The following is a 27,909-nucleotide window of genomic DNA, read 5'->3' as shown; positions in this document are numbered from 1 at the left end:
GAGAGATAATGTGACAGGCTGGAGTGACTGCAGCGCCTGCAGAAGAGCTGGGAGCGGTGTGTGGAGCGAGGTGTACATCTGATGGCACAGTGGGAGGCTGTGGGGGCAGGGGGAGGAGGAGGAGACAGCTGCTGCTACTTGGGAGTTGGCTTATAAATGCCCTCTGACTCAGATTTTGGGTAGCACAGCTGAGCATCTTGTGGTTTCACCAGCCCCCAGATCCCTGCGTTAAACTGGAATTCTCAGACTATGAACCTGCTGTGTGTCCTTAGGCTGTTGGCAAGGGCTTAAACCAGAGAATCCGCATCTCCAGTCCTGTAGGCTTGTGAACACCCTGCAGGGGAGGGGAGGGCTGGGAAAGGGAGGATCAGGCGGGCGAAAGGTAAACAGGCCGTGAAAAATTCCTGATGTGAAATGGGTCTGCTCAGTCCCCTTCCTCCTGTACCAGCAGGATGTGCCAGCTCAGGCTGGACCAGGGATAATGGGCTGCTCTCTGGGTACTGGGGGTTGAAGGTTATCCTTGTTACTCAGGGGTAAACAATGCCGAGTCAGTGAGGCACAGTGGCCAGGCTCAACCGAACAGATTATGCCAGCAGAATTGCGAAGCTTTGCATCGGCTCTGAATTGGAGCCAGCAGCTGGAAGCTGGCCAGGACTAAAGTGTTTTTGGGTTTTGTGGGTGGAGGGAGGCGGGGACAGGAGAGCTGGGTAGCACTAAAACTAACTGTGCTCTGTTGCTGCTGCTCTCGTCGTTGCTGGGGGGATTGCTGCCTCCAGCCTGGTGTCTGCTGTGCCGACGAGCCCTGCTTTGTGCTGCCTGCCTCCCTTGATTTACTGGAACTGCTCCTCTTTCTTCCTGCTACCGTCTTGACTGTCAGGGGAAATCTTATCCTTTCTTTTTACCTTTATTTTGTAAGAGCTGATGCAGTTCTCTTGCATGGCTGAGTGACGTCACTGTCAGCACAGTAAGCATCAGCAGCCTGGTCACATGCTGACCCAGTCAGTAATGCAGACGGGATAGGAAGGTGGAGGGGCTGAGGGGGGTGGGGGGCTGGATTCTGGACATATGGTAGCCCTCCCTTTTGGGGTGCAACTGCTGGTTGCAGGAGCTGTGGCTTCAGAGCGACACGAGACCTGGCTTGGGGCTTAATGCTTTGGAAAACTCGTGCTTTAAAAAGAAAAAAGCAGCCCTGAACTCTCAAGCTTCTGTTTGTTCTCCATCCGAGCAGACAACCAGGACTCTGAAGAAGCAGTGGCAAGCAGGATGCTCTTCCCTACGTCCACGCAAGAGTCTTCCCGTGGCCTCCCAGACACCAACGATCTGTGCCTTGGCCTGCAGTCTCTCAACCTGACAGGGTGGGACAGACCCTGGAGCACCCAGGACACTGACACTGCAGCACAAACCAGCACGCAGTCCGGTGAGTCTGCTGACACATGCAGCAACAGTTGTTGGTTTGTGTGTGTGTTTTTGGCTGGTTTCAAGCTAACGTGGAGCAGTATGCTTGTGTAACAGGGCGCTGGCAGTGGCTAATGGGGGCTTCTTGAGCTGAGGTGCTTGTGTAATGTGACAGCTGAGTTGGGGAGGCTGTGGCTGCCTGTGCCACAGCCCCCTCTGCTCTGCTGTCAGCTCACTGCAGATGAGAAATGCCCAGGGTTGTTTTGCTCAGAGCTGTAACGCTGCTGGAGGAATAACCTCACCAGGAGAGGAGAAATCCTCTTGTTGTGTTTGGAGGGAGTGGGTGGGGGGTGTGGTGTTAGGAGGCTGAACACGCTGGGTAGGAGTGAGGCTGAACTTCACTCCAGCAGCCTGAGGAAATCCCTGGTGGCAGGGAGCTCTGCAGGTGGGGGGGTGTGCTTGCAGAGTGCCCCCCGTGCCCGATTGCCAAAGTCCTGGCAGCCTCACTTGCCCAACTCTGCTGTGGGGTGTGGTACAACCAGCACCCAACAACTTAAGCCAGGAGCTCCCCAGCTGAGTAGGAGACTTGGAGGGATCCTTATCCACTTCCAGGCTCAACTAGAAATAGCGGGCTGTGCCTGGAGATGCAGTGGAATGGCTTCTTGTTTTAATTCTTCTGGCCCAGAACAAACCTACATGATGGGCAGGGTGTGGGCTTGCAGCCACGCACTGCTGGCTGGTGTGCCCTTCCCTCCTTGATCCTCTCCAGTCTGCTTTTGCAGCTAGGATCAGTTGAAGGATTCCAGGGATGCTGGGTGCCCCCCCGGAGTGATGTGGGGTCTAGTTAACTGTATGAGACACCAGCCTTCCCTGTAAAGTCCCAGGAGAAAGGAGTGCTGCATGCGTAAACTTAATGCATCCTCTAAGCCTGGTGTTGGAGCAGAGGGGTAAAACAGGAAAGAGTTCACTTGATAGCCTTTGAGGCATGTAAAAACCAGTTTCACAAACAGTGTGTTCGTTCAAGTATCAATCTGTGGAAAGATCTAGTGCTTTGGCAGAGTTTGTACGACTACAGCCTGGTTGCTACAGAAACTCATCCCTTTATAGCAGCATGCTCCTGCTTTGTTAAAAGGGGAGTGCATTTGGTACGCAGACTTGGGTGACACAGAGGCCCCAGGCATGGAGTTGGTGCTGACAGGAGTACAGATAGCTTCTTGAGTGGGGAGCTGGGCAGTGGGGTTTGCCTGTGTAGATGTTTGGTGGGGCAAGGGGTGCTGTCCTGAGCATAGGAAGAGCTTCTGGGACACAGCCCTGAGTTGCTGCATGAGTTGTAAAACAGAAAAAAAAAAAGTAATAGTGGGGTGGCAGAGTTTGAACAGCTTGATCTGCACAGCTCATTTGAGTTTCTGCATTTAATATCCACAGGACTTGACATGTGGGGCCTGGCATGGGTACCTGAGGTCTGCCTGCAGCCCAGCTGCGGTAGCTTTATTAAGCGTTGCTCTGCTCCAGTGAGCAAACCTCCACATGGTCCTATGGGCTTCCCCTAATGAACCAGGGAATACCACACACTCCTGCCTGCACTTTCATTGCCAGCTGAGACTTTGAAGGAGGAAGGAGAACCAAGTTGTTAGTGTGCAGTGGGCCAGCCAGGTGCCTCAGAGCTCTGCTCTGAGCCCCTTCTGGCTGTTGGCAGACTGGAGGCCTGCTGTTCCCTGTGTCACAGGGTCTTTAATGGATGAAGAGCACACTTGGAGTAGGTGATGTCCCCTGGAGCGACCCTTCTGCTCACAGCCCTGGCACTGGGCTCAGCGCGCAATGCGCTGCAGAATGAGGCTGTCACACATGAAGGCAGCCACTCGGTGCAGATGTCCCAGCTCCACCTGCTCCTCTGTAGCCATCTCCAGAGCTCTCTTGGCCAGCTTCCTGCCAGCCTGCCTTGGCAGAGGCGTGGATGTCTCCGCAGTGCTCCGGCAGGCAGATGAGCAGTGCTGGCATGAGCCCGGGGTGGGCTCTGTGCCTCGGTGGTTGGGTGGTGGGGCTAGCATGACCATGCTGGTGATGAGAGTTTACTTCCTGGGTGGAAGGGCTGCTGGTTTCAGGAGGGAGGTTGAATTGGAGAGGATTTGAAGGTGCTCTGGTGACCTCCATGCTCACAGAGAATGTATCTGGTGTCAGGTGCCCCCACTGACTGCAGTGCTTTGTGCTGGAGCTCCTGCCTGCCGCAGAGGCCTGAATAGAGCTGTGGAAAGGATCTTACCTCAGACATAGCCTTGGGCTCTGATCTGTGCCCACTGGATGATTGTGGCAAGTGTGGTAACAGCTGGTGGAAGATGGCACCCGGTGCTGTCTGAAGAGGCCTGTTTCTTCACTTCTGACTCCTGGTATTGCCATTAGTATGCAAAGAGGGGGTGGCTGGGATGTGAGACCTGCCCAAGTGCAGCTGTACTGTTTGCACAGAGCAGCCTCTGGCCTTCAGTGGCTGTGCAATGGGTCCAGTGCCCTGTGGCTTGGGGTGTTGTGATCCTGAGACAATGTTCTCCTTCTCACTCCCACCCACTCTTAGCTGGCAAGCAGTGGCTGGGCCAGGAGTGCTTCATGGTCTGGGCTGCTGCTACTCTCCTGCTCTGAGAGCTATGGGGATGGTATGTGCTGACTGGGGAGACGAAAGACTGATCCTGTGCATAGCTTTGTATTGCTTGAGCTACCCACACCTCCCGTCTCTGTGGGACCTTTAGCCCTTCCTCAGGGGCCTGGAGGAGTGGCAGTGGAGCTCCCTGGGAGCAGAGAGCTTGTAGTTCAGGAATGTTTTCTGAGAGGTTGTGGGACACTGTGGGTGGCAGAGAAGTCTCCTGTGTCTGAAAGCTGTGTGGGTCTAAGGAGCCAGCAGATGCTGGTGCTTCCAGGTGGCCTGTCCATGCTATGATGGAAAGAGGGAGGATGTAGAGAGTATGTTGCTGTGTCTAAGTGCTGCTGAGGCCTGGGAGGTTGCAGCTGGCCCAGCTCGTAAGGGCTGGGGTCTCCTTCGGGGTGCCTTGCAGGCAGGTGAGGCTGCGGCAGTGCTGGGCTGTGGCTGGACATGGGGGAGGGCTGGCACTGCCAGGCCAAGCTGTTGTGCCACTGGCAGGCAAGCGTTTGGAAGATTCCAGCAGTGACTCAGCTCTGTGGACCCACAGAGAGGTGGCTGGAAGGGTGGAAATGCAACAAAATAGCTAACAATCAGTCTAAAAATATTGCTGATGTGGTCTCCTGCAGTGCTGTGCTTGAGTACTGATGATCTGGGACCTCTTTTCCTCTGTGTAGTCCCTGCCAGCAGGGAGCTTCCTCAGCTTGGGAAGGACCTTTGGCTGCAAAGCCTTCTGGTGTCACCTTGTGCTCCTGGGGCGTTGTCCCCGCACAGCCTCGGTGCAGTAAGAGCAAAAAATGCGTGCTGATTGAAAATCAGAACAGTGGGGCTGATTTTCATGCCCCAGTCCTGCCTACATTCCCTGTTCCCAAAGGGCCACTGAACCCCTTGCATTCAGGGTTATTTGTGAGGCGTTTTCCCTCTGTACCTGCCCTGTAATGCACAGAGGGTGTGTGCTGAGCTCTGAGGAGCGTGCCAGAGGCACTGCTGGTGCCTGGAGAAGCTCTCTGGAGGCAGTGGCTGCTGCAGGCTTGAGCTGCTGGCACTTCCTGGCTGTAGGACTGAACTGCTGTCTCACAGCAGGCAAAGTGTCTCAAACCCTCTGCTGCCACTAGATCTGTCCGGCTAGAAATACTTCAGCAAGTTCCAGCAACCTGCTCTGTGACCTGGGGAGGAACTTGTGCAGGAAACTGGCCTTTAGCATTTCCAGTCCTGCCATCCTGTATTTCTTGAGGCAGTGTTTCTCTGTCCTTAGCCTCACAGTAGGCGGGCATGTGTGCTGAGATATCAGAGTTCAGAGGCAAGGAGGGGTTAAGAGGCAGTGAGGTGTGACTGCCCTTGATGGTATCCTTTACCTTTGTTGCCCTGTTTCTCAAGGGGTACAAGCAAATGGGGTCTCGATCCAGTTTTTGCGTGGAGAGCAGCAGTGCACAGCAGGTGCATGTGCAGATTTTGGGTCTCCCTGCCTGGCTTTCAGCCTGCATGCCTGTTGCTTGGTCTGGCTAGTCTGTCCTGCCCTACATTGGGACCTGTCCCTATGTGGGACAGCAGACTTGCCCATGGGGAAATCATCCTAAAACTAGTCTGTTAACACTAAGTGTGCAGTGCTAACTTGGGAGTGTTTTTAGCAAGATCAGGTCTTCTGGAGAGGATGTTGGGCTTTCTAGATGAGCCCAGCAGGTTCATCTTCCTGATGGCATCTGATGGAGCACCTTGCTGTATTTGCCTCTCTTTTTGTGTGATCCTAAAGCTGCTGGTGCAGCAACAGATTTGAGGTTTTCCTTGGATTTTTTTCTTGAGACTGCAACTCCAGCCTCATCTGTGCCCTCTGCGGGGTGGCTGCTGCTGTCTCATTCTCCATCCTGCAAGGTTGCAGCTCCTGTTGCTCTTGTTCTGGGAAAATGGCCTATGGCAGGAAAATGCTGCTGAATCTTCCCAGTCCTTGGCTCTTCTGCTTCCCAGAGCACAGCAACTCATTTTTGCAATAAGCTTGCTTATCTGTAGTTGCTTAAAATCTGCCAGGCTGGAGCTGTGGGCAGTCTGTTGTGCATTGCCTGGCAGATAGTGATGCCTCAGAACACGAATCTCTGAAGTCGTCAAGGCAAAACCCTGTCTGAAAGATAAAAGAAAAGACCTGTTGCACAGGAAGAATGGTTGTAGTCAAGGATTCCTTTCCTTCTTGATAACAGCAGGAAGGATTCATAAGTTTCTCCCCAAGGTCAGGCTGTTCTGAGAGTGCCCTTAAATGCTGTGTGTGGTGGAGGGCACTTGAGCCCCCAGGGGAGAGTTGCTGCTCAACCTGGGGTGGCTGTTTATAACTCCAGCATGGCTGTCACTGGCTTTCCTTGAGCTGCTTGTTTGAGTGCTTGGATGCAGAGCTTGGGGCAGAGGATTTGAGTCCCCAGTTCTCCATCTGTTTAATTTGCTGCTTGGCTAACCCATGCTAATCTCCACAGAGCTCTCCTTTGTGCATGCCCAGGTCTCTCCCTGCTGTTTTTCCTGCTGTCTTTTGGACAAGTGGTGTCAGAAGACCTAGGTATGTCCTCAGCTCCTGTGTATTCTTGCTTGGCTATGTGTAAATCCTTCTCCTTATGCTAGAGGAAAATTTCAGAGGCTCATCCTGATGGAGATCTCAGTGTCTGGACAACATTAGGTTAGCATCAGAATATCCAAGGATGATTTTTTTTCTGCTCTGTAATGAAAGGGGTGTGTTTGGTGTGGGGGGAGAGCACTTCAGCTGAGTGAGATTTACTTCCATCTAAGCCCAAGTATGCCTAGAAGATGCAGTGGAAGGTTCCTTTGTGTTGCTGGCAATGTGGCTGCTGGGATGAAGAGGGAAGGACAATGCCTTCTGACCTTGGACCTGTGCCAGGTTCAGGAAAATAGGTATCCAGAATTTTGGTGGTGGTCTTGAATTACATGTTCTTGGTGTCCTTTGTTCCTTTGAAAGGAGGATGGGCTTTCCCAGCAGCCTGGTTCTTTGGGAGGAGCTTGCTGATGTTCAGAGTGTGGTAATGGAAACACAGATGAGGTGATGGTGTTGCTTCCTCTGCAAAGGCTGTGGATGGTAACAGTATAAGGACACAGAGCTGGGAGCTGCTTTGACTCTCTGGGTCTCCTGTTTGGTGCTGGTATTCCAGGAGTACCTGAGGCAGCCTTACTAAAAACTTGTTCCATGCCATCCTAGTGCTTGTAGTGCTTTTCTAAGGACTTGCTTGATGTGGGTACTTAATGGGCCCTTGTTCCTTGAATGTTTCTGTAAGAGCTGCTCACACTCAGTAGGCTGATTTCTCAGTGCTTGGCTCCAGCCACCTGTGCTGGGGAGTGGGAAGCACTTAATAGCTGCACACTGCTCATGTGGCAGCTGTATTTGGTCCTTAACGGAATAAAATATGTATCAAATAAGTAAAAAGTATCAAACCTGAGCTTGCAATTGGTCTCTAATGGAAGTTACTCTCAATCTACCTCTTAAAGCTTCCATTTGAGCAGCTTCTCTTAAAACAGATTTATTTTTATCTGTGCTGATGCTGTAAAACAGAAGATGCAAATAGAGGAGTAACCAGAACAGGAACCCAACCAGCATCTCTCCTTGTATCCAGCCAGAACTGAAGTGGGTCAGGGTAGCTCCAGTCCTGTACTGAAGGCAACTTGTGGGAGCAGGCATGTACCACCCAAAACCGTCCCCTCAGCTTCTGTCAGAGAGGGGTGTTTGACTGTGGCCTCTGGAGCAGCCCTGTGGCACTGTCCAGTGGTGATTTGGAGAGCATTTTTCTCAGCTTACTCTGGAATTGAGCCTTAAAAGGACATGTTCCCTTTCAAGGAGAGCATTGGACCTGCTGTTTGGTGGGTCTGAACTGTCCCAGACAATTCATGGCTTAGTCTTTCCTGTGATTTCCTGTGATTTCCTGTGGTATTGGAGGTAGCAGTAGGGAGCGTGGTTTAGTGTGTGCAAGCCCTGGTCTGGAGTAGGATTCATCCCCAAAGTTGCACCAGTCAAATGAGAGAGGTTTTCCTCCAGTCTTTGCACTGCTAAGCATCTAAGCAGTGGGTGTGATGGTTCCTTGCTGTGCAGAGCTGACCCAAAAGGCTGTGCTGCAGCTCCATCAGGAGCATGGGAGCTCTCTAGAAGAGGCCTTGAATGTATTTTTGACTCGGTGCCTTTTATTGCGAGCTCCACTGCACATGCTGACATGAGTGCTTCCACATGGAGCTGGATAGGGAACAGCTTTTGGACCTGCTCTCCCAGTGTGCCTGTAGCAGAGACTTGTGGGCCCTCTGCAGTGCTCTTGGCAGGCTGGGGTTTTTCAGGCAACTCCAGTTGGAAGGGACCTCTTGAGGTTATCCAATCCAGCTCTTGCTCAGAGCAGAGGTAGCAAAGCTGCTGGAGGGTGGAAAAAATAATGTTGCCCAAGGAGTCTGCAGAAAGTAATTCTGCCTTGGTGTTTCCATAAAAAAAAACCACCCTTTTAAATGAGTACCTCCCTTGAGCTGGCTCAGAAATGATCCCCTTCCAAAGGATCTGGTGGTCCTTGAGCTGTCCCTGCACAGAGGCTGAGTGGTGCTGCTGTAGGGCTGGGGCACTGGGAAAGGCATCTCCAGCCAGGATTGCGCCTTCTATCCACATCTCCAAGCTTGCTCCCCCTGTGCCTGGTCCCTTAGGCACTGGCAAAACAGCTGAATCACAGGTGCTGTCTGTGCTGCTGCCAGTGCAGAGGCTGCTCTCAGGCACAGCAGCTGGTGCCACGCATTTGAGATGGCCATGGGGATGTGCTGGTTCCCTCTTTGCCCCTCTGCCTAGCTTTCTCCCCAAAAATGTGCAGGGGAAGGTGAGGTAAACTTCCAAGCTGTGATGCTAAGGGAGGTAACTGGAAACCTGCGGGCATCACTGGTGGGGTTTGGGAGTGTCAGTCTAGCAGTGGCTTTATATCAGCTGAAGGCCTCAGTGAGGCTTGTGTGCCATTTCCCAAAGAAAGTTGAGTTTGGGACGAAACTCTCTTTTCAGTTGTTTCTCCTTCACTGCAGCCTGCAGAGGGGTCTGGCCAACACCCTGCCCCCTTCCAAACAGTCCCCCTTCTGAAGGTGGTATCCTGGCCCTGACATCCCCAAACTGTGATGCATCTGAGGATGAGTCACTCGCCCTTATCACGTCAGGTAACACACCGAGCACAGTTTGCACCCTAGATGTTGCAGCAGATAATTGAGAGGAGTTTGGTACTTAAATATAGAAGTGTTTGTTCTTGAGCCTTGCAAAGCTGAAGCTTGTTGTGCAAAATTTGACCTGAATACGTTGGCTTTTAAATCTCTCTGGGACTGATACATGTTAAAACCTGCTCTATTTCAGTGTTCTGATCTTTTTAAAGACAGCTGTGGTTGTGGCAGCCTGCTTAGTGAATGCAATTACCTGGGCACTTGTAATCCTGAATTGCATTTTAGCTGTCTCTTTTGGTTTTTATTTTTACCTTGGGCAGCTGTTCTCCCTTCCTAGAAACACACAGGAGTAAATTCCCTGCCTCAGGAAGCTGTGATCCTTGTTGTTAGCTGGGTCCTGCTCTCAGATGTTAATGCAGTAATCTTCTGCTTGTTCCTAGTTATGCTGCTGTTTCCATTTTTCAGGGCAAGTGACTTACCATGTTGGTGCCAGAACCAAGAATAGACCTCAGGTGTCCTAACTCTAATTCTGTGGTTCAGCAGTGGGATCATGCTGCCTTTTTTTATTCCCCTGCCCCCTTCTTAGCAAACCAGAAATAGCTGCCCGAATATCTTCAGTTTTCTTTGCCCCAAATGAAGAATCTGTGAGGGCAGAGGTTCCTCTTTTGTAGTTCAGGAAAAAAATGGGCTGTGCTGTAGGTCCTACTTAGATGTCAGTTTCTGCTGGTTTGATTACATCTGCAGTTCTAGGAACTGCTCTTCTCCAGAGCTGGTAGTTGGCTCAAGATTATTTGGGCTTCTGTGGTGGTACAGCTTGGAGAGGACTGTGTGCCTTGGACTCCTCTAATAACAGTACTGTTTTTGCAGTGGAATAATGGGAATATAATGAGATTTGGAGGATTTGAGCTGGGCAGATCCTCTGGGTTTCAGTGTGCTGCTCAGGTGAGCTCCAGGGCTGAAAGGACATAGTTCCTTCTACCTCTGGGCCTTATCCCATGGCTGCTCCACTTAAGAGCAGTAACAAAATTTTCTTCCTCTTGTTTGCAGCTTTTCCTTGGGTTTTAGGTTCTCCTGTAAGAATTTGGTAAACAGGGAGAATCCAGTGTCTGCCTTCCCTGTGCCAAGCAAAGCCTGTCCCTGTCCTGTGTGATCCAGTCCCGCTGGCCATGTTTCAGTCTGCTGCTGCTGTCCGTGTTTCAATCGGTGTTCCTGTGCTGTGGCTGGCTGTGTGGGCTCCTTGCAGGCAGCTCTAGCTCCCACAGCTGCAAGTGAGAAAGTGCTAACATTTAGGATTAGACTGGAATGTTGGTCACTCCTTTCCTGCTATGAGAGTTGAACTACTTGATGCTTGTGTGTGAGGAAGGTAAGCTCCCCCTGGCAGTTAGTCTGGCTGTGTCACTGCTGAACTACAGCTGTAGGAGGTGGTTGAGGTGCCCATTTGCTTTTTAGACATTCTAGTGTTTCTCTTGCCACGGAGTTTCTCAGTGTCTGTAGGAGGTACTGCTTTTTGGCTGACTAAAACATTCAGCTTGCTCCCACCCCACCAGGGCAGAGCTTGGCTGGGTGGTGAAAACTGCAGACAAGCTGTTTTTCTGTAATTGCAGCAGGCTATTGTTTAGGACATCAGCGCTTTTTTTTTTTTTTTTAAACTTTACAAGCTTATTTGATGCATGACAAAAGAAAGTGCACTGTATTCAGTCTCCAGGGTCTCAGTCACACTGCTTCTCTCCTCCGCTGCCCCGCCCCAAATTTATATATGGTGCTGTAGCCTCTGGGCATGGCAGGTGTCACCAAAACCTGGCTCTTCTGCCTTACTTCTCCTGGTAAAGGGCATTCCTGTTGATCTCTTTAGGGAGATCGAGGCAGAAAGGTGGACTTCCAGCCTGTGTAGTAGTTGGTGGATGCATGGGGAGGTCTTAACAGCTTGCCTTCCTTCTTCTGGGTAATGTCCGAGCAGATTAACTTCTGGAGATGGCAGTGTCCCTCTGCCTAACCTTGCTGGGGATGCCAGCCTGCAGAGGAGACCCTCTGAAGGCCTTGCTCAGACAAGTCCTGGACTCTTCAAAGTATGGGGGTTTTTTTCCAGCCCTGCAGTGAGTTTCAGAAGGCTGGAACACATCTCCAGAGCGTAACTTCCAAAAGTGTGTATGCTCCCCTGGCCCTGGGTCTGTGGCCAGCATGGTGTCAAGCTGTCTGTGCAGGGTCCATGGGTGCCAGACATGGCTGGCAGCTCAAGGACTGGGCCTGGCACACTGCTGCTGCAACAGAAGTTCCTTGGCCCGCTCTCCATGTGTCTCCAGACTCTGAGGGATGTAACCATGTGGCAAATGCTGTTCTCAGCCATGGGAGAGCTCACACTGTTCTGAGTGTGGAGAAAGAACTTGAGCGGAAGGACCTGGGCATCTGCTGGATAAGAGGGATTTTTTGCTCTGGGCAAGATCAGTTTCTGGATAACTTGACTAAACTGATGTGCCAGGGAGTGAAGAATGTCAGCACTGATCTCATATGCTGTTGGCTGGGTGGTCTCCCACTGAGCTGAAGCATTTTGTTCAAAGGGCAGTGTGGAGGTGGCTGAGCTTCTGGTCAGCTCTGTCCATCAGGCATAAATTCAGTGCATGCTCCATGTGAAATGTCTGGATGTGGCACTTGGTGCTCTGGTCTAGCTGGCAAGGTGGTGATTGGTCAAAGGTTGAGCTCTATATTGGAGGTATTTTCCAACCTAAGTGATCCTGTTGTTCTTAAGGTGTTATCCAAGGTAATAAACTGCCATTTGTCATCAGCATAGTGATTATTTTCTCAAAGCCCTTCTTTCCCTGAGCTGCTGGCACCAGCAATCCTTGGGGCTCATCTTTGCATTCATCTCTTACAGAGTGGGCATGGGCAAAGCTGCTAGGAAGGTCTGCAAATCAAATAGTTTTTCCCTGCACACTGTAACTCACAGCTGTGTGCTCCAAGGTCCTGGGCAGGTGCTGAAAATCTTAAATTGTATGTCTTAATAGGTGGATGGAATAGTGAAAGCTGTTCTTAGTGCTTGGATTGGTCCATCCTGCTGTTGGACACTTTCCCAAAGTATGCTCTGAATTGCAGCTTGTGCTGGTGGAGCAATCTGCTTTAGACAGGGTAAACTCACATTCAGTGTGGTAGTTCAGTAGTTGGTAATGGGACTTAAAGGATAATTTGGGGTCTGCAAGTAGAGTTGACCTCAAGAGTTGAGACCACCACTGTAGGCTCAGTGTAGCTGCTTGTTTCTGTCAAGTGTCTGGCTCAGGTATAATGGGTCTGAGAGTCTTGAGCATGCTCCCCTGGGCCTCTTTCAGGGCCTGGTGTGATGCAGGAAAAATGGTGTATCCAAACAGTGGTTACTAGGGAAAGCTTAGCTAAGGAAGAGTTTGAAAAAATGCTCCTTCTCCAGGGCCTGGCCTGTGTGGTGTCATGGCTGTTCCACAGAGCTCAAACCTGCCAGTGCTGGGCTGGCATGCCTAGAGATGGAGTGGAGTGTGCTGGCTCTGTGTCAGGTGTTAGAGCTGAAGCAGTGAGTCAAAAGTCAGTGCCCAGATTCTATTAAAAGCTCCTTTTCTGCTGTCCCCTGCAGAGGAGCATTGCTGTGTGTCTCGCTTGCTGCATTGAGCAGAGACGGGAAAAGTTTCAGAAGCTCTTAGTGTGTGAGTGGCAAATGGGAGTCATGTTGACCCCGGAGTTAAAATTTCCCCTCTAGGTGTGAAAAATACTTCTTTGCACTCATGTTCTTTTCTTACCCTGAGTAGCTCCATGATGTTTGCTTTTTCACTTTGGGACTTTCAGGGATATTCTTGACTTGTGAATTGCTGATGCATCTTGCATGTGTGTTGGGAATGATTTTTCCCTTACACGAGCTGTCTGCTTGGAAGGGGAGACAAAGCCAACTCCCCAGGAAGAAGTATGACCCCGATGCCTTGAAGGCTTTTTTTAGGTGGGCAGCCTGTATTGGGCTCTTGTGCCCCGTTCTTCAGGAGGGGTTAGGTGTGTTGGAGCAGGGAGTTAGAGCAGGTTGCCTTTGAGATAGTGCTGAGGAATAGGATCTGGGTGTCTCATGCAGGTGTTTCCTAGGCTACCTAGGCAATCAGGGCATACAGCCTGGTCACTCAGCAAGGGAAAAAAGAGGAAATGCTGAGTCTGGCTCATGGCTTTTCCTCCCAATGTCCCTGTGAGCAGCTGTGGGTACCAGGTGAAGCTGAGTCAGGCCCATTGGGGTGATCTGGGGTCTTCCACAAGCTCAGTTGGTCCTGTAGAGTGTGTAGTCAAGTGCTGCCAGTGCAGAGCTGTCAAAGCTGCTGGATTGGATGGAATCCATCCATGTTAACAGCAGGATGTCAGCACTTCCAGGACATGAGGTTAGGATCAGGGCAGTTGAAGCTAACAGGATTTTGTGTGGTGGTAGATGCCCAGACAGTAGATGCTTTTAAAGGCCAGTAATCCTGCCACTTCAGTGTGCTTATACTGGCCTTACTGTTTTTGTAGCTGCTGTGAGAGCTGAGAAATCATGGGAGAAATGTATATATGGTGGCAGAGATAAGGGTCACATGATGAGAGATGAGGGCAGAGCAGCTGGACCCTGTAATGCCACTGGGAGCTCCCAATGAGCCCCCACACCCTTGCTGTTGCATCCTAAGTAGAGTTCTGGTTCCACATGTGTGCTGACGAGTAGATATGGGGCAGGACGGCAGTAGGTGCTAGCATTAGCTGCTCCATGTCTCTGGAATGCTGTGCAGCTAGGGTCAGGACAAGGCTGCCAGCATTCCAAACCCACGGCTCTCACTGGCTAGGGAAGGAGGAGGGTGTCAGCGCGGGAGCATTTGTTGGCAGCAAGGCTTGGGGCTGTGGGATCAGCTTTGCTTTGCCTCTTGTGCAGTTCAGTGACTAATCAGATTTTGGAGCCTGTTGGACAGATTCAGCGGTCTCCCCAGAACAATAAACCGGCTGTACTTTTAAACACCTCATGTGGCTTCAGAGAAGTCGGCAGAGCAGCGAGTGCAGCTTGCCCGGGGCTGGGAGATGCTGTGTCCTCCTTGGAGCTGTGACTAGGGAGGAGCATCTCTTCCCTGGCTGTGTCACATTTCCTTGGTCCCAGGGCTCTTGCGTCTGGCTCTGCCCAGGTAAAGACTGCTGGGCTGGCCAGTATTTTCCTGTGGCTGCAGGGCTGGGTGTGAACTCCGGTGCTGCCTGTCCAGGAGAGCGAAGGGCAGGAGGGCCCTTTCTCAGTGTGGTCAGAGGCGAGTTCCTAGTCCCATGGTGTAGCCAAAACAGGGGACTCTTGCCGGCAGGAGGCTCTGCAGATGTGGGAAGATATTGTGAGTGTTGCTGAGGGTTCTGCCTTGGGTTGAAGAAGATGCTTCAAGTAAAGGACCCACTTGTACCTGTGTGAAGTCACTGTTGGGGTGGTGAGGCTTTTCCCCCAGGTGTGGGCTGGAGATGCCAGCTTCACGGCAAGTGTGCCATTGGATAATGCAGCTTGGATAGGTACATCCCAGCAGCTCTCCCTGGTGCTGACACCACACTGTACTGGTGTCTGACCATAGTGCACTCAAGCACGATGGTGTTGTCACTCTCCTGGTTTGTCTGGTGGTTTGGATTATTAATCCTCATCTGCGTAGGAGCTGCTGAAAATCTGGGTTAAAACCTTGTGGTTCAGCTTGCTGAGATCAGTTGGGGCTTGGAGGATTTAAAGTGGATCCCAAATTTCCTTTGCTGAAAACTGAAAGCTTCAGGGCAAGCTGCCTTGTTTTGTAGCCTGTGAATAATTAAAACCATTTCTGAATGCTTTGCTCTTTTCACTTGGTTTGGGTACACATTTAGCTTGCTGAGACTTGCTGTTTTTGAATAGACTGGCTGGTGTTGTGCCCCTGTGGGCTTCCTGCCCTACATTCCCTCTTCTTGTGGGTGGTGGCTGCCCCACATGACTGACCAGGATGTGACTTTATGGCCTTTGGATGGCCTGGTCCTCTACTCAGAAGCAGCTCTCTTTGTATGGAGGCATTTTCCTGGATTCTCCTGAGTGGGAGGAAAACCTGCAATGTGAGGGAAGCAGTCTGACACATCCTTGTCTGCAGGCTCTGGGGCAAGGACTGACCAGGGATGGTGAAACCTGTCTGTCAGCAGCTGAGGCTGGCACCTTCGTGGATGCCCACAGCCAGCTCCTGGCAAAGATGATGTGAGCAGTGTCCTACCTCAGAATCTGAAAATTTGTGCTGGTGGGCCAGGTGTGCCTGCCTCTGGTGTGTGCCTCCATGCCTGGGGAGCTATTCCCCTGACAGCCAGCTTGCTCCAGGACAAGTGGCAGGGAATGGCATGGACTGGGCAGAGGGCACTGTCCCAGAGCACTTCTGAAATCCATAATCTGGGATGCGGGATCTCTGAACTTCTTCCAGATTAAGTGGGTTCTCCTGGCCAATCTGTCTCATAAACCACCTTCATATTTGTCAGCCACACCAGGTTGCTCTGGGCTCTGTGCAGCACCATGGCTCAAGTGATGGTAAACACTAGAGGTGCCACCTCCCAGACATGACATTTGTGAGCTGACATTTGTGTGGCCTCCTGGGCTGCAGGAGGAAGGAGCAGTGTTGTGCTGCAGCCCTGACAGACTCTGTCCCTCTCTGTTGCAGTTCTCAGTATGCTGAGTAACCCTCTTGGGAACGTCCTGGGGAAGCCCCCGCTAGGTTTTCTGCCTTTAGACCCCATTGGTTCAGACCTGCCAGAAAAGTTTTCCACACCGTCGCTGAGGAACTCCCGCTCCCTCTTGGACTCCCGCTCCAGCAGCCCCTCGGACTCGGACACCAGTGGGTTCAGCTCTGGTTCTGACCACCTCTCAGACTTGATTGTAAGTTCGGGTCCTGGGGTCTTGCTGGGTTTTTTTGGGGAACACAGAATAGCTGAGTGGAGCTGCCAGCTAGAGTCCTGCCTGCTCAGGAATGGGAGGGAATGCTGGGAGGAGCTGTTGTGCACACACTGGCACAACGCAGGGTTTGAGAGAAAGGTTACTCATACAGTCCTTCAGCACAAGCCAGCAGTATCCTCATATTTTCTAAGCTAATGTTCTGGCTTTTTGGGTCTGTGCTTGCAGCCCTACTGGGTTACAGTAGCTCCCAGAGGGATCTTGAGTGCTTGAGCTGGTGTGTGGCAGGGTGATGTCTGTGCCCTGATCCCAGCAGAGAGGTGGTTGATCCTGCTGGGACTTCTCAGGAGCTACTGTCCTTGACTTTCATTGCTCTTCCCGTTTGCTGTCTGCACTTCTCCATCTCAGGGTGGTTTCTTCTAGAGCAAACTGGGTCTAGCCTGCTCCCATTCCCTAAAGCGCAGCTAAATTTGAAAGGCAGGAAGCAAGTGAGTGTCTGTCTGGCTGCCCCAGTCTGCTCTGAGTCTATGGTGGGTGCAAGTGGCAGCTCTGGGTGCCAGCAGGACAGCCTGGCTTCTGCCAGCTCTGGAGTGCTACTGCATGGCCTGGTCTTGGCACAGGAGGATAAAGCCAGGAGCTGCTCCAGGCTCTGCTGCAGTGTGGCTCTGGCCTTGACCCCTGTGTTGGGGTGGGTGTGAAGGACCAAGCTGACTCGATGTTGGGTTAATTCTGCTGTGATCCACCCTGGAGAAGAAGGGCGTGCTAAGTGACTGCAGCACCCAGGCAATGATGGCGGCAGGTGGTGCAGGACACAGGGGCTCTGTGCTGGCCTTGTTTGTAAAGGGCAGGACTCTCAGCATGGCCCTGGTGTGGGTGGCTGCTGTGGCAGCCCAGGGACAGATTTGCAGTGCAGCTGGCACTGAGCTGTGCAGCATCTTGCTTCCCTGCTGTTCCATTAATCTGAGCTTTCCCTCTTCCTGCCCTAGGAGGGGCTGTGGTCCATGGTGCCCGCTCCCTGGTCAGGCAGCCCTGGAGCTGGTCTGTGAGGATGAGATCCAGCTGGTGCTTGCAGAGTCGCATGGGCACTTCCAACAAGCCTTGCCCACTGCAGGCACAGCACATAGCCTGGGGCTCCCTCTGGGGTGGCTGGTGCTCCCCAGGGGTGATACTATTCTTGAGGCTGTATAGCCAGGGTAGCTATTGACTTGGTGGTCTGTGAAGTGCCTCCTGCTTAATAATCCCTGCTGCTGATTTGTGGGCATGGGTTCAGTAGAGAATGGCCCAAGCCTTTCCTAGGGTGTCAGGATGTGTTGGGGTGGTTGCTTTCTTGCCTCTGCCAGGCCTCAGAGGGTCTCAGGAGATCCCTGAGAGCTCCCTCTCCTGCCTTCAGTGTGATGCCTCATCAATGGCATTACGTGCTCTTACTCAGAGGTGGATTTCGGTGTGGCCTTTCTCTTGCAGTCAAGCCTTCGCATATCCCCTCCTCTGCCCTTCTTGCCTCTCAGTGGGGTGTCAAGAGACCCCTTGAAGATGGGAGTGGGATCCCAGCTGGATCAAGATCAAGCTGCCCTGGCTGCAGTAACTTCTTCCCCGGCCAGTGCATCAAAAAGATGGCCTGGAGCATCTGCGTGGCCTTCCTGGGATCTTCTGGACTCTCCGGAAGACCCCTTCAATATTGAAAGAGAAGCCCGGCTTCATCGGCAGGCAGCAGGTGAGTTGAGAGGGAGTTCCAGGGGATGGTCGCACACTTCAGGGAGGGCAGGTGGCTTCTTTGTAGACACTGGCTGAACATGGAGTTTGTTCCAGGCACGAGCCTGACTCTGGCTCTACCTGCTAAGAGAACAGGTGGGTCTGGGCTGCTGCCTGTGGCTGTGCAGCTCTGCTCAGCCTGTAGTTAGGGAATATGGGGAGACCTGCTTGAGGGTGAAAAGGAAGTGATCCTGTACTGACTATTACTGGTGTCTTCTCCAAGCTGTGAATGAAGCAACCTGCACCTGGAGCGGGCAGCTGCCTCCCCGAAACTACAAGAACCCTGTCTACTCCTGCAAAGTGTTCCTGGGAGGAGTCCCATGGGACATTACAGAAGGTGAGCAGCCCCTGAAAAGTGAGAGGGCCTGCACCATGCCCTTGGGTGTTGACATTGGGAGGGTGCAGGACAGAGCTTTTTCAGATCAGTGGGGGACACTGACCTCTCTCCTCCTGTCTGTAGCTGGGCTGATCAACACTTTCCGTGTTTTTGGCTCCCTGAGTGTGGAGTGGCCTGGTAAGGATGGCAAACACCCACGCTGTCCTCCCAAAGGTAATATGCCTAAAGGTAATACCAAACACGGTAGGGTTACTTTTTTCCCATGCTATGTTACAGCACGGATGCTGGGATGGTACAGCTGCATGCTGGTGACTGGTTGGTAAAGAGCACCGGGGTAATGTCCTGCCCTCACTTGGGTCTGCACCTGAACTGCAGAGCACTGGCACCCTGAACCCAGCGTCCTCACCTATCTGTAGCAGGGTTGGACAGAACTGTGGGCTGGGGGAACCCTCTTTGGGTGTTTCTGGAGCCTCATGTAGGGCTGTGGCTCCAGAACAGCTGCTGACCCCACTGCCAGCATGTGCAGCTGGGCTGATATATTGTGTAAGCAGGAATTAGTTATAGGGTAGGAAGTGGCTGGTTTGGAGGCCCCATAGTGCCTGATGGCCTCAGTCACCAGAGCAATGTGAAGTAGGGTCCCTGGCATCCAGTGACTTTAAAACCCTGGACTGTATTTGAGCCAGGCCATCCTAAATATGAAGTAGGGTCTATTTTTCTGCATATATCGTTGTGGCCAGGCTGGTGGTGCCCACGTGGCATGTCCAGGTGTAGTTTGTGGATGACAGACTGTGGCCCACATGGCCCTGGACCTGGGCATCCTGCTCATTGTGCTGTGCTTAGGTTTGGGCTCTTTCCAGCTTGGCTTATATATAAGAGTCTGCTGGGAACAGTAAGAGCTACCACACAGATACTTCAGGTGGCACCCAAAAGTGATTTTTGAGGATGTCTGCAAACTGGGATGATCTGTTCCTCCTCCACCACAGCTCTAACAGCTGCCTCTTTCCCTTCCCAAGGATATGTCTACCTGGTGTTTGAATCAGAGAAGTCAGTGCGTGCCCTGCTCCAGGCGTGCTCCCAGGACCTGCTGAGCCCCGACGGGCTCAGTGAGTACTACTTCAAGATGTCCAGCCGCAGGATGCGCTGCAAAGAGGTGAGCAGGGCATGTGGCAGGAGAGCACTAGAGGAAAGAAGAGCAGGGCTGGAACAGCAGCTGAAGGCATGCTGCCTCCTGGCTGGCTGAGTGCTCTGTGCCTGTGGTAGGGATCAGTGTGTCAGCTCAGCGTTTGTGTTCCTCACAACAGCTTATGTCAAACCAACCTGGGGCTCCTGGGTTGGTGACAGACCCTGCCTTCAGACTTCAGTTAGTTGGGACAGAGCACAGAAACAGGTATTTGACTGCTCTGTGCTGCTTCCATCACACCTTTGCTTCAGAGGCAGACTGGGATCCCTCAGGTGCTTTGTCAGGCCTCCTCTGCTTGCAGAACAAATGCTCAGTAGGCAGATATTTTGGATCCCAGGCTGCTTTCCAGAGTGGCCTTAGCTGGCTGACCTGTGTTTTGGGGGTACTGGGGATGCCAGAGACTCTGCTTGGTCTTATAGGAAATGGGATCTCAGATCACGGACAACTGCTTGAGTTCAGGGAGTTACAGGATGGAGATGTAGCTCTTAATTTAGATAGGCACAAACTAATTGTGCTGTAGACAGCTCTCCTGGTGTCTGGCAATTGGAAGTGCTTCTGTGCTCAGTGATTTAGTTCCGCTGGAAGCGTCTCTCCGGAGACCTCCATCAGCTGCAGAGCAGATGGGAACTCATGATGGAGCTGGCAGTGGGTGATTATTCCAGTGTTCCCCTCCAACTCCAGCATGAGGCTCCTGTGCTGGGAGGTACCTGACTGGGCTGTAAATACTGGTGGAGGGATGTGGATTGTCCCCTGGCTGCCACCCCCAAGAAACTGCTGGCTTGGGTTGTAGTTTGGCTGGAAGCAGAGTTGGTTTTGTCCCCTTGTGGGCTCTCTGGAGTTCTAGATGGATGTGGACCCTGAGCAGCAATAGATAACAAATGAAATTTGGAGCTTGGGCTGAAATCTGAAGTTTGGGGGTGCTCCTGGTTGCAGGTGCAGGTGATCCCTTGGGTGCTGGCTGACAGCAACTTCGTGCGCAGCCCCTCGCAGCGGCTGGACCCCAGCAAGACTGTGTTTGTGGGGGCCCTGCATGGGATGCTCAACGCAGAGGCCCTGGCAGCTGTCATGTACGACCTGTTTGGAGGGGTGGTCTATGCTGGCATTGACACTGACAAGCACAAGTATCCCATAGGTAAGTGATGATTCCACTGGGGTTGGTGGTTACCCCTGCCATGCTCTGAGGAGGCTGCAGTGTGCCCTTGGCTTGTCCTTCAGTTGGAAGACTGCTCAGGTGCCAGGCTTGGAGAGCAGATGCTGTCCAACCTCTTCTACAGTATGTGCTTATCTCCTGGCCCTGGGGAGACAAGACCAGCCTTGGGGAGGGCTAATAGGACTGATATGCCTGGGAATTGGAAGGTCCTGGATCATTCCGGTGCAGCCTGAAGTTTTGAATAGGCCTTAAGCCATTGCTGAGGTTTCTCTGTCCTTGTTCAATGCTGTTAGTGGTTGTTGGATGCTGCTGTAGCTGCCTGTCCATTCCCAGGGCAGAGACAACTGTGAGTCTTAACCCACTCTTGGACTCTTGTCACCAGAGCTGAAACATGGCATGTCATGACATGTGTACCTCCCTGGACACCTCATGAGCTGGGAACAGCACTGAGGTGGCTGGTCTGTTGGAAAAACCCCACAGCCTGTGCCTGAGGATCAGCTTTCCGGGCTCAGGCTGCCGCAGGTTACAGGTTTGGAGAGACCTAGTGTTGCCAGGCAGTAACACTGTCAGAGCTTGGTAGTGCAGAGTTGTCACTGCTTGGTCACTGTCCTTGGATAGCAGTCAGGCTTTTCTGGGCAAGGCTCAGGTTTAGGACATGAATGTGGTGCTGCAAAGCCCCTGAAGTGCCTTTAGGGGGACAGCCTCAAGGAGGGTGGGAATGGGAATATGAGACTTCAGACAAATTTTCAGTGTAACTGGGGATGAGGTGTCACAGAACTTCCCTGTTCTGGCTCTGTGAGATCCCAGTGCATGACCACAGGAGGCTGGGGTTCCTGCAGAGCCCAGGTTGCTCCAAGTGCACGAGAACCATCTCCCAACAGCTCGGAGGCACTTCAACCCTTGGAGCTGTCCTAAAGTCACAGCAATCAGAGCTCAGTTTTGGTAACTAAGCTGTGCCCTGGTTGGTTGTGCTGATTGAGGGCATTTCTTGTAACTCCAGACTGGATCCAGGCCCTCCTGCCTGTGGTCCTGTGTGTTGCTTTGGGAGGGGAATGGATGGGTTTTGGATGGCACTTAGTCCTGTGGCTGAGCTGTAGAGATCTGCTAGTGTCAGTCCTGGAGCTGAACAGAATTTGGCTGGAAGCAAGTGGTGCTGGAATGCTGCTGACTAGCAATGAGACTGCAAAACACAAGGCTCTGGGGTGAGGGGGAGGCTGGAAGTAAAAGCTGCTGAGCTGTCTCAAGCAACAGCATATTTGAGTTGTAGTGTGTACCCCTGCTTCTCCTGGGAATATGGTACCTGGAGAAGGAAGCAGGAAGAGCCCCCAGGCCCTGGATACCACATCCCTGTCAGAGCTGTTTCCCTGTCCAAGTGGCACCGGGGAAAAGGTGGTGCTGGCAGTGATTTCATCTTGATCTCTGCTGTCGTGGTCTGGCTCATTCCAGGGTCAGGCCGTGTCACCTTCAACAACCAGCGCAGTTACCTGAAGGCTGTGACTGCTGCATTTGTGGAGATCAAAACCACCAAGTTTACCAAGAAGGTGAGTGGTGCTGGTGAGACAGCCCAGGGAGGGGTCTGTGTCAGGGGTGGTACTGCTGGGAGCACCAGTGTTCATGGAGCCTGCCCCATATTCCTGCTCAAGCTGCACAAAGTGGGGCTGCTGGGGATGGATCTGAGGTACCCAGGGAGAGGGCAGTCAACCTGGTGTTCTATGCCCACTGCCTCCTTTTCCTGCAGGTTCAGATTGACCCATACCTGGAGGATTCCATGTGCCAAGTGTGCAATGCTCAGCCTGGCCCATTCTTCTGCAGAGACCAGGTAAGGCCAGTTCTGCAGCTTGTGCTCAGGAGGTTCCTCGAGGAGGAGCAGGCCCTGCTGCTGGGTTTTGGGGATATATACACTGGCTCTTCCCCAGTGGGCAAGATGGGGGCCTTGTTTTGGAGGAGGTGCAGCCCTCCTGGAGAGGCAACTCTGCTGCTTGCCCGGAGGCCCAGGCAGGCAATGTCCACCTGGCTTTGAGCCAGGGAGGCTGCAGTTTGCTGATGCTATACCAGCACTGGGAATTAGTGTGGGAAGTACTGGTGCCCCTGAGGGGAGAGGAGGCTGCTGCTCTGTAAGCTATGATGAGCTGGGGTTGGGGTGCATGCCCCTGGGACTGGCTTAGGCACAGGGAACTTGGGCTGACTGACATCGTGTTGCTGCAGGCAAAGGAGGTTGGCTGGGCTCTGGCAGCTTCCCGCAGAGCTGGTATAGGATATTAGCAGGTGGCAGCAATGCCATGGGAGTGACGGGAGCCCTGGTGAGCTCAGCTGCTGCCCCAGTGTCCAAGGCCTGATTTTCAAACCCGTTCAAAAGATGGAAGCTGGGCACAACAGACCCTCCACAGCATCGCTGGTATTCGTTCTCTCCAGCCCATGGATCCAGTGTGCTGGTGGTGGGGGCTGCAAGACGGGGCAGCGAGGAAGAGGAGTGGTTCTGCTGGTCTCCCTTTGCTGCTGGAGACACCCCAGTGTGGTCCTTGTGCTCTGCCCACAGATCTGCTTCAAGTATTTCTGCCGCTCGTGCTGGCACTGGCAGCACTCCATGGAGGTTCTGCGCCACCACCGCCCACTGATGCGCAACCAGAAGAACCGGGACTCCAGCTAAGGGGCCGCTGTGGTGCGGGGCTGCCGCGGGCAGAGTCCGGGGAGAACCTGCTACGAGGAGAGCGCAGCAGCGCCTGCCGGAGCCAGGCCCGGCTGGGAACGTTCTTCCTGAGGACTGACGGGGAAAAAACAAAAATCTTACATTCATGTTTGCACTTGCTGGTCTTTTTGTTTCTGCACTAATGCACAGTGAGTTTTGTTGGGGTTTGTTTAGGGGTGTTTTGAGAGGGGGAGTGCCCCTCAAGCCATTCTGCAGTTCCCAGACTTTAGTTCCTGGTTTGCTGACGAGAAGCAAAAATCGAAAATGAATAAACCCAACCAACTAAGGGCCATGTGTTGCAGAGGCGTCGCCCCAGGCGCCTCTGCCCTGGTTTTTTTTATTTTTTAAAGGCGCTTTTTTACATTCCTTGCAATACTGGTGGAGAGAGCGCAGGTCTCATTGGTCATTGTTTTGCTGTTGCCATACAGTGCCTTTCCATTCATTTACCCCCACCTGGATGGTGTGACCTGGGTGTTCAGCTGGCGTTTTTTACTGTAACAACAAGGAGACTTTGCTCTTCATTTAAACCAAATCATATTTCATATTTTACGCTCGAGGGTTTTTACGAGTTCCTTTTTACACTCTTAAAAACAGTTTTTAAGTCGTTTGAAATGAGGGATTTTTTTCTTTTCCTGGCAGCTTTTAACATTATTGCAATTTGTGTCTGGGGGCTGCTGGCAGGACGTTGTAAATCCAGGGGTTTGCAACGGGACAGGCCGGGCTTTTTTTTTGTTTTTGGATTTGAAACTGGACGGGATGAGGATCTCTGAGCTGCTGTATATAGTTTTAAATAGTTTGTTGCACTTTTTTAAGTTGCACTTATGGGGGGTTGATAGAGGTTTTTAATCACACAAAGTCACAGGACTTACCTTTTCTTTTGTAACAAGCTAAAAAAGGGCTGCGTTTTGGTGGACGATGAAGGTTCCTGGGAGCCCTTTCCTCTTAGAGGGGACAAGTAATTTTCCTTTCCTTCCCGAGATGTTTGGAGTATCAGTGCAGTCGACTGAAATGCTGCTGCTGGGATTTGAGACCTTAATTATGCTGATCATTATTATTTTGTTACTTTCCCCTCTATTGGAAGCTGTGTGCCAAAGAACCAGTGTCATAATTTCTCCCTCTTTACTATGATTTTTTTTTTTTCTTTCCTGCTGAGCTGATGTTGCATTGTTGCATATCCCAGCTGCTCTTTGTGGGGTTTTGTGAAGCTGTGTGTGAAGTCTCTACCTCATTGTAGTATATGCAGGCAAGACTGCACTCTCCTACAGACGTGTGGAGTAAGCTGTGGTGTAGTTTTTGGCACATAATAAACACGTTGCAGCAAAAAAAAAACCCCAACTTTCTTGTGCCTTGTGTCCTTCATGGGAGATCTCTACAGCTTGGAGGGCTGTGGTGTCACTTCCTGGAGGTGTGGGGGAAGGTATGGATGTGGTTTGGGGAGAGGGATGGATGGAGCTATGAATTGTGGATGCTGTGGGTGGGTGACTCACTGGGGAGGGAGCTCTACCTGCTGGGCAGTGCATTTTTAGATTTTCTTTACCCGAGGTCCCTGTGGGCCCCTGGGCTCCAGCTGGAGCTCCCGTAATTGCAGCGAGAAGCTAATGAGGCTGAAGGGAGGGGCCTGTGTTCTCCTACTGTGGCGGTGAGGGGAGAGGGACCCCAGGGCTCCTGTCCGTGGGGCTGGGGAGGGCTGAGTTGGACTTAGGCTGCCGCAGTGGACACCTTGTTGTGCCCATGTCCCTGGAACAGGGAAGGCTTTGGGCTCCTCCTACATCCCATACGTTACTCTGCAGCACCCTTGTTGTGGTCACACCTCCTCCTTTAGAGCTGGGTGCTGCTTCCACGGGAGCTGTGACTTTGTGAGTGCTCAGTGTCCTCTGTCAGGGCCAGGTGGGGCAGGGGCTGGTGCGACTGTCACCGCAGGTCTGTCACATTCCCGGCCCGGGCTCCTCCATGCGGGGCGGAGCGCTCAGGGTTGCGCCACGACCCCGCCTCTGATCGGCCCCGCCCATCTTCGCTGGAGACCTCCGAGCCGCCAGGGGGCGCGGTGGGCGGCCTTGGTTTCCGGCGCCTGCCGCCATCTTCCGCTCTCTTTCCGCGGCTGCAGCTGCCATGGTGGGTTCGGGATTCGCCATCCGCCGCCATCCTCGGGCGGCCCCGCGGCAGGGAGCGGCGGGGGGGACCGAAAAGGACCGGGGCGAGGGGCAGTGGGGGGCAGTGGGAGCCGGGATGGCTGGGGGTAAGGGAGATTGAGGCGAGGGGCGCCGGGCCTGGGCTCGGCGCAGCCTGACCGGCGGCCCTCCCGTCCACCTCGCGTAGGGGCGCGTTCGGACGAAGACGGTGAAAAAAGCGGCGCGGGTGATCATCGAGAAGTACTATACCCGCCTAGGGAATGACTTCCACACCAACAAACGCGTGTGCGAGGAGATCGCCATCATCCCCAGCAAGAAGCTGCGCAACAAGATTGCGGGGTGAGGGACTGCGGGCCTCGAGTGGGCTTCGGGCACCGCGGGGGCCCGGGTGGGGTTTAGGCAGCTGGGGATGTCCCGAGAGGTTTGGGCAGCGGGAAGATTCGGGCACGGCATGGGGGTTTCTGCTGGGCCCTGCATTCGAAAGTGATTACGGTCCTGCCCGTGGCCGGGTCATTGATAGTGCAGGGAGAGGAGTGCGAGAGTTTTCCCGTGTTTGGGGGGGTCTCTGTCTCCCCCAAACCCTGTTGCTGTCGGACACTTTGTCTCTGATGACCCCTGAAGGTGGTGGGATGATGCCGGGGTCAGTGGTGGGACATTGCCGGGGTAGATGGTGGCAGCTGTCTCCATCCTGCTGTGGTTCCAGAATTTAGAGTGTGGGGAAGGGTGGCATGAACTCTGGGAAAGCCCAGAACATCCCCGTGTCCCCGCAGGTATGTCACCCACCTCATGAAGCGAATCCAGAGGGGCCCTGTCCGCGGCATCTCCATCAAACTGCAGGAGGAGGAGAGGGAGAGGAGGGATAACTACGTCCCGGAGGTGAGGCTCCGGGTTCCCCATCACTGTCCTGCCTTGCTATATCTCCGTAAACGGTCCCGAGTTTCTTTAAAACAAGTCCTTAGCCAGGAGGAGGGTTTGGATCAAGGGGGCTGAGGTGGATCCCTCCAAAGCTGCTACCTGCGACAGGAAGGGCAGCTGGCTTCTCGTGGTTTAGTTTGCCTAACTTAAAATTTGGGAAAAAAATAATTTGATGGGAAGCAGGATGATATATCAGAGTGGCTGAAAACCTGCCCTGGAGCCAGCATCCCCAGAATGGAGGGTTTTGATAAAACCCCCTTGCCTTAGCCCTCTGTTTGGACAGGGTCAAGATTTCACCTGTCCACCTGGGTGAGGTGGTCCAGAAGGACTTCCCTTGTTCCAGGAATATGATCCCGTTGCTCCTAAATCCTGTAGCCTTCAGGCACAGCACACCTTACCCCTTTCCCAGAACCTCCCAGTCGGCTCCTAGCAGAGCTGCTGGTTTCTGTGCTGGCACCAGAGAGGGATTACAGGGAAGGGAGTCTAAGCAGAGAAGAGTGTCTGTGCTGCAGCTGCTGGTGCAGTGTCAGCACACAAACCTGTACTGTGTTGGTTCTTAGAAAAATCCTGGTGTTACATAGCTCTTGGGGAAGGAAACCTGTAGTTTTGGGGTCTGGAGAGTGCTGGAGGAAATTTTGGTGGGATTAAAGAGCGGGAGAGCACAGGTCCTGGAGGTGGGACAGCGTTTGTTGGCACCATGGTGGACTCGTGTCACAAGGCAGATGTGAGTGTCACTGATGACTGCGAGGACAGGTGTAGTTGAGGGTCTAGCACCAGCTCCTTAGCAGCTTTGGCCTACAGCAGGTTGGGCCTTGGTTTCCAAAGATTTGCCATAAAACAAGGTTTTCCTTCCACTGCCAGTGGTTTCTTGCAGTGTTCAGTCAGGAAAGCTGTGTTCCATCAGGATGCACCTGGCTCTGCTGCTGGAACTGTTCCCCACAGCATTGGGCTGAGATGAGAGTGGCTGTGGGGACACCCAGGTAGCTGTGGGACTTTTTTTCGATCATACCTTTTCTCTCCCCTCTGTCCCTAGGTCTCTGCCCTTGACCAGGAGATCATTGAAGTGGACCCGGACACCAAGGAAATGCTGAAGCTCCTGGTTAGTGGCCACAACTGTTCCTTACCCAGCTGCTGGCATATCCCTGGCACAGCTCCTGCTGCCCTGGGTGGCTGGATGGTGTTAAGGGCATCCTTCCACCCTGGGTCCTGTGGGAGGATTAATTCATGTATGGCTTTTGAAAGGGCAGAGGCATGGGGGCTTTTCCACCGGCAGGGTGGGGATGTTCTTTGTCCTCCATTCTGATAATTCCCTCACCAGGGAGTCAATCTCCAGAGCAGGATGGTCTCCCCGTCTTAGAAAACCTGTGTCACCCTTTGTGCTGCCACAGCACCTTCCCACTTTTCACACCTTTCCAGAGGAACTTGCTTCCAGTGTCAATGGGCAGGATGCTGTGACTGATCCCATTGTTCCCATGCTGTTTTCCAGGATTTTGGCAGCCTGTCCAACCTGCAGGTGACACAGCCCACAGTAGGAATGAACTTCAAGACACCCCGAGGAGCGCTCTGAGTCTGTCCCTGTGTGTCACTTTTCCAATAAACGGGAGGAAACCATCTCAGCCTGCCTGGTCTTTAGACACCCAGGGGATGAGGGAGGGTGGGTTCTTGGGGTGCTGCATTGGAGCATGCGGTAGATTCAACACGTTTGTGTGTGGCAGCATCTTTTGGG

The 27,909-nt window shown here is 52.9% G+C and overlaps 2 protein-coding genes and 1 non-coding gene across 5 annotated transcripts; all 3 read left to right on the top strand.

Moving 5' to 3' along the window:
* The first annotated feature begins 715 nt into the window (after positions 1-715).
* Positions 716-24,474, top strand: CPEB1 (cytoplasmic polyadenylation element binding protein 1). Of its 3 annotated transcripts, none has more exons than XM_088172824.1 (11): positions 716-964; positions 1,229-1,417; positions 15,808-16,022; positions 17,499-17,748; positions 18,010-18,123; positions 18,247-18,300; positions 19,137-19,273; positions 20,237-20,435; positions 21,900-21,994; positions 22,192-22,272; positions 22,990-24,474. In XM_088172824.1, the coding sequence occupies exons 2-11, from the start codon at positions 1,264-1,266 to the stop codon at positions 23,098-23,100; spliced, it is 1,410 nt and encodes a 469-aa protein (XP_088028950.1). In that variant the 5' UTR covers positions 716-964; positions 1,229-1,263; the 3' UTR covers positions 23,101-24,474. The 3 variants fall into 3 exon arrangements, with proteins under 3 accessions (XP_088028950.1, XP_088028949.1, XP_088028948.1); XM_088172823.1 differs by having other exon boundaries at positions 18,247-18,336; XM_088172822.1 differs by having other exon boundaries at positions 18,247-18,351.
* A 641-nt stretch (positions 24,475-25,115) lies between these two features.
* RPS17 (ribosomal protein S17) lies at positions 25,116-27,794 on the top strand. Its single transcript, XM_014890012.2, has 5 exons — positions 25,116-25,251; positions 25,456-25,607; positions 26,039-26,144; positions 27,217-27,282; positions 27,670-27,794. Exons 1-5 carry the CDS (start codon positions 25,249-25,251, stop codon positions 27,748-27,750), a joined length of 408 nt encoding a protein of 135 aa, XP_014745498.1. The 5' UTR covers positions 25,116-25,248; the 3' UTR covers positions 27,751-27,794.
* LOC148222206 (small nucleolar RNA SNORA71) lies at positions 25,738-25,865 on the top strand. The gene has a single exon (XR_015806630.1). It is a non-coding gene; the product is annotated as a small nucleolar RNA SNORA71 (small nucleolar RNA).
* Positions 27,795-27,909: the final 115 nt, after the last annotated feature.

Source organism: Sturnus vulgaris, chromosome 13, assembly GCF_052056855.1.
Source record: "Sturnus vulgaris isolate bStuVul1 chromosome 13, bStuVul1.hap1, whole genome shotgun sequence".
Taxonomy (NCBI): domain Eukaryota; kingdom Metazoa; phylum Chordata; class Aves; order Passeriformes; family Sturnidae; genus Sturnus; species Sturnus vulgaris.
The sequence above is the reverse complement of the archived record's forward strand: the minus strand, read 5'-3'. Positions and strand labels throughout refer to the sequence as shown.

Bases quoted from the DNA above. Each gene is read 5' to 3' on its own strand.
- RPS17 (XM_014890012.2), top strand. The intron at 25,608-26,038 runs GTGAGGGACTGC...GTGTCCCCGCAG, and splicing joins CTGCGCAACAAGATTGCGGG to GTATGTCACCCACCTCATGA. The intron at 27,283-27,669 runs GTTAGTGGCCAC...GCTGTTTTCCAG, and splicing joins AGGAAATGCTGAAGCTCCTG to GATTTTGGCAGCCTGTCCAA.
- CPEB1 (XM_088172822.1), top strand. From the start codon at position 1,264: ATGCTCTTCCCTACGTCCACGCAAGAGTCTTCCCGTGGCCTCCCAGAC. The intron at 17,749-18,009 runs GTGAGTTGAGAG...GTCTTCTCCAAG, and splicing joins GCTTCATCGGCAGGCAGCAG to CTGTGAATGAAGCAACCTGC. The intron at 19,274-20,236 runs GTGAGCAGGGCA...TCCTGGTTGCAG, and splicing joins GCAGGATGCGCTGCAAAGAG to GTGCAGGTGATCCCTTGGGT.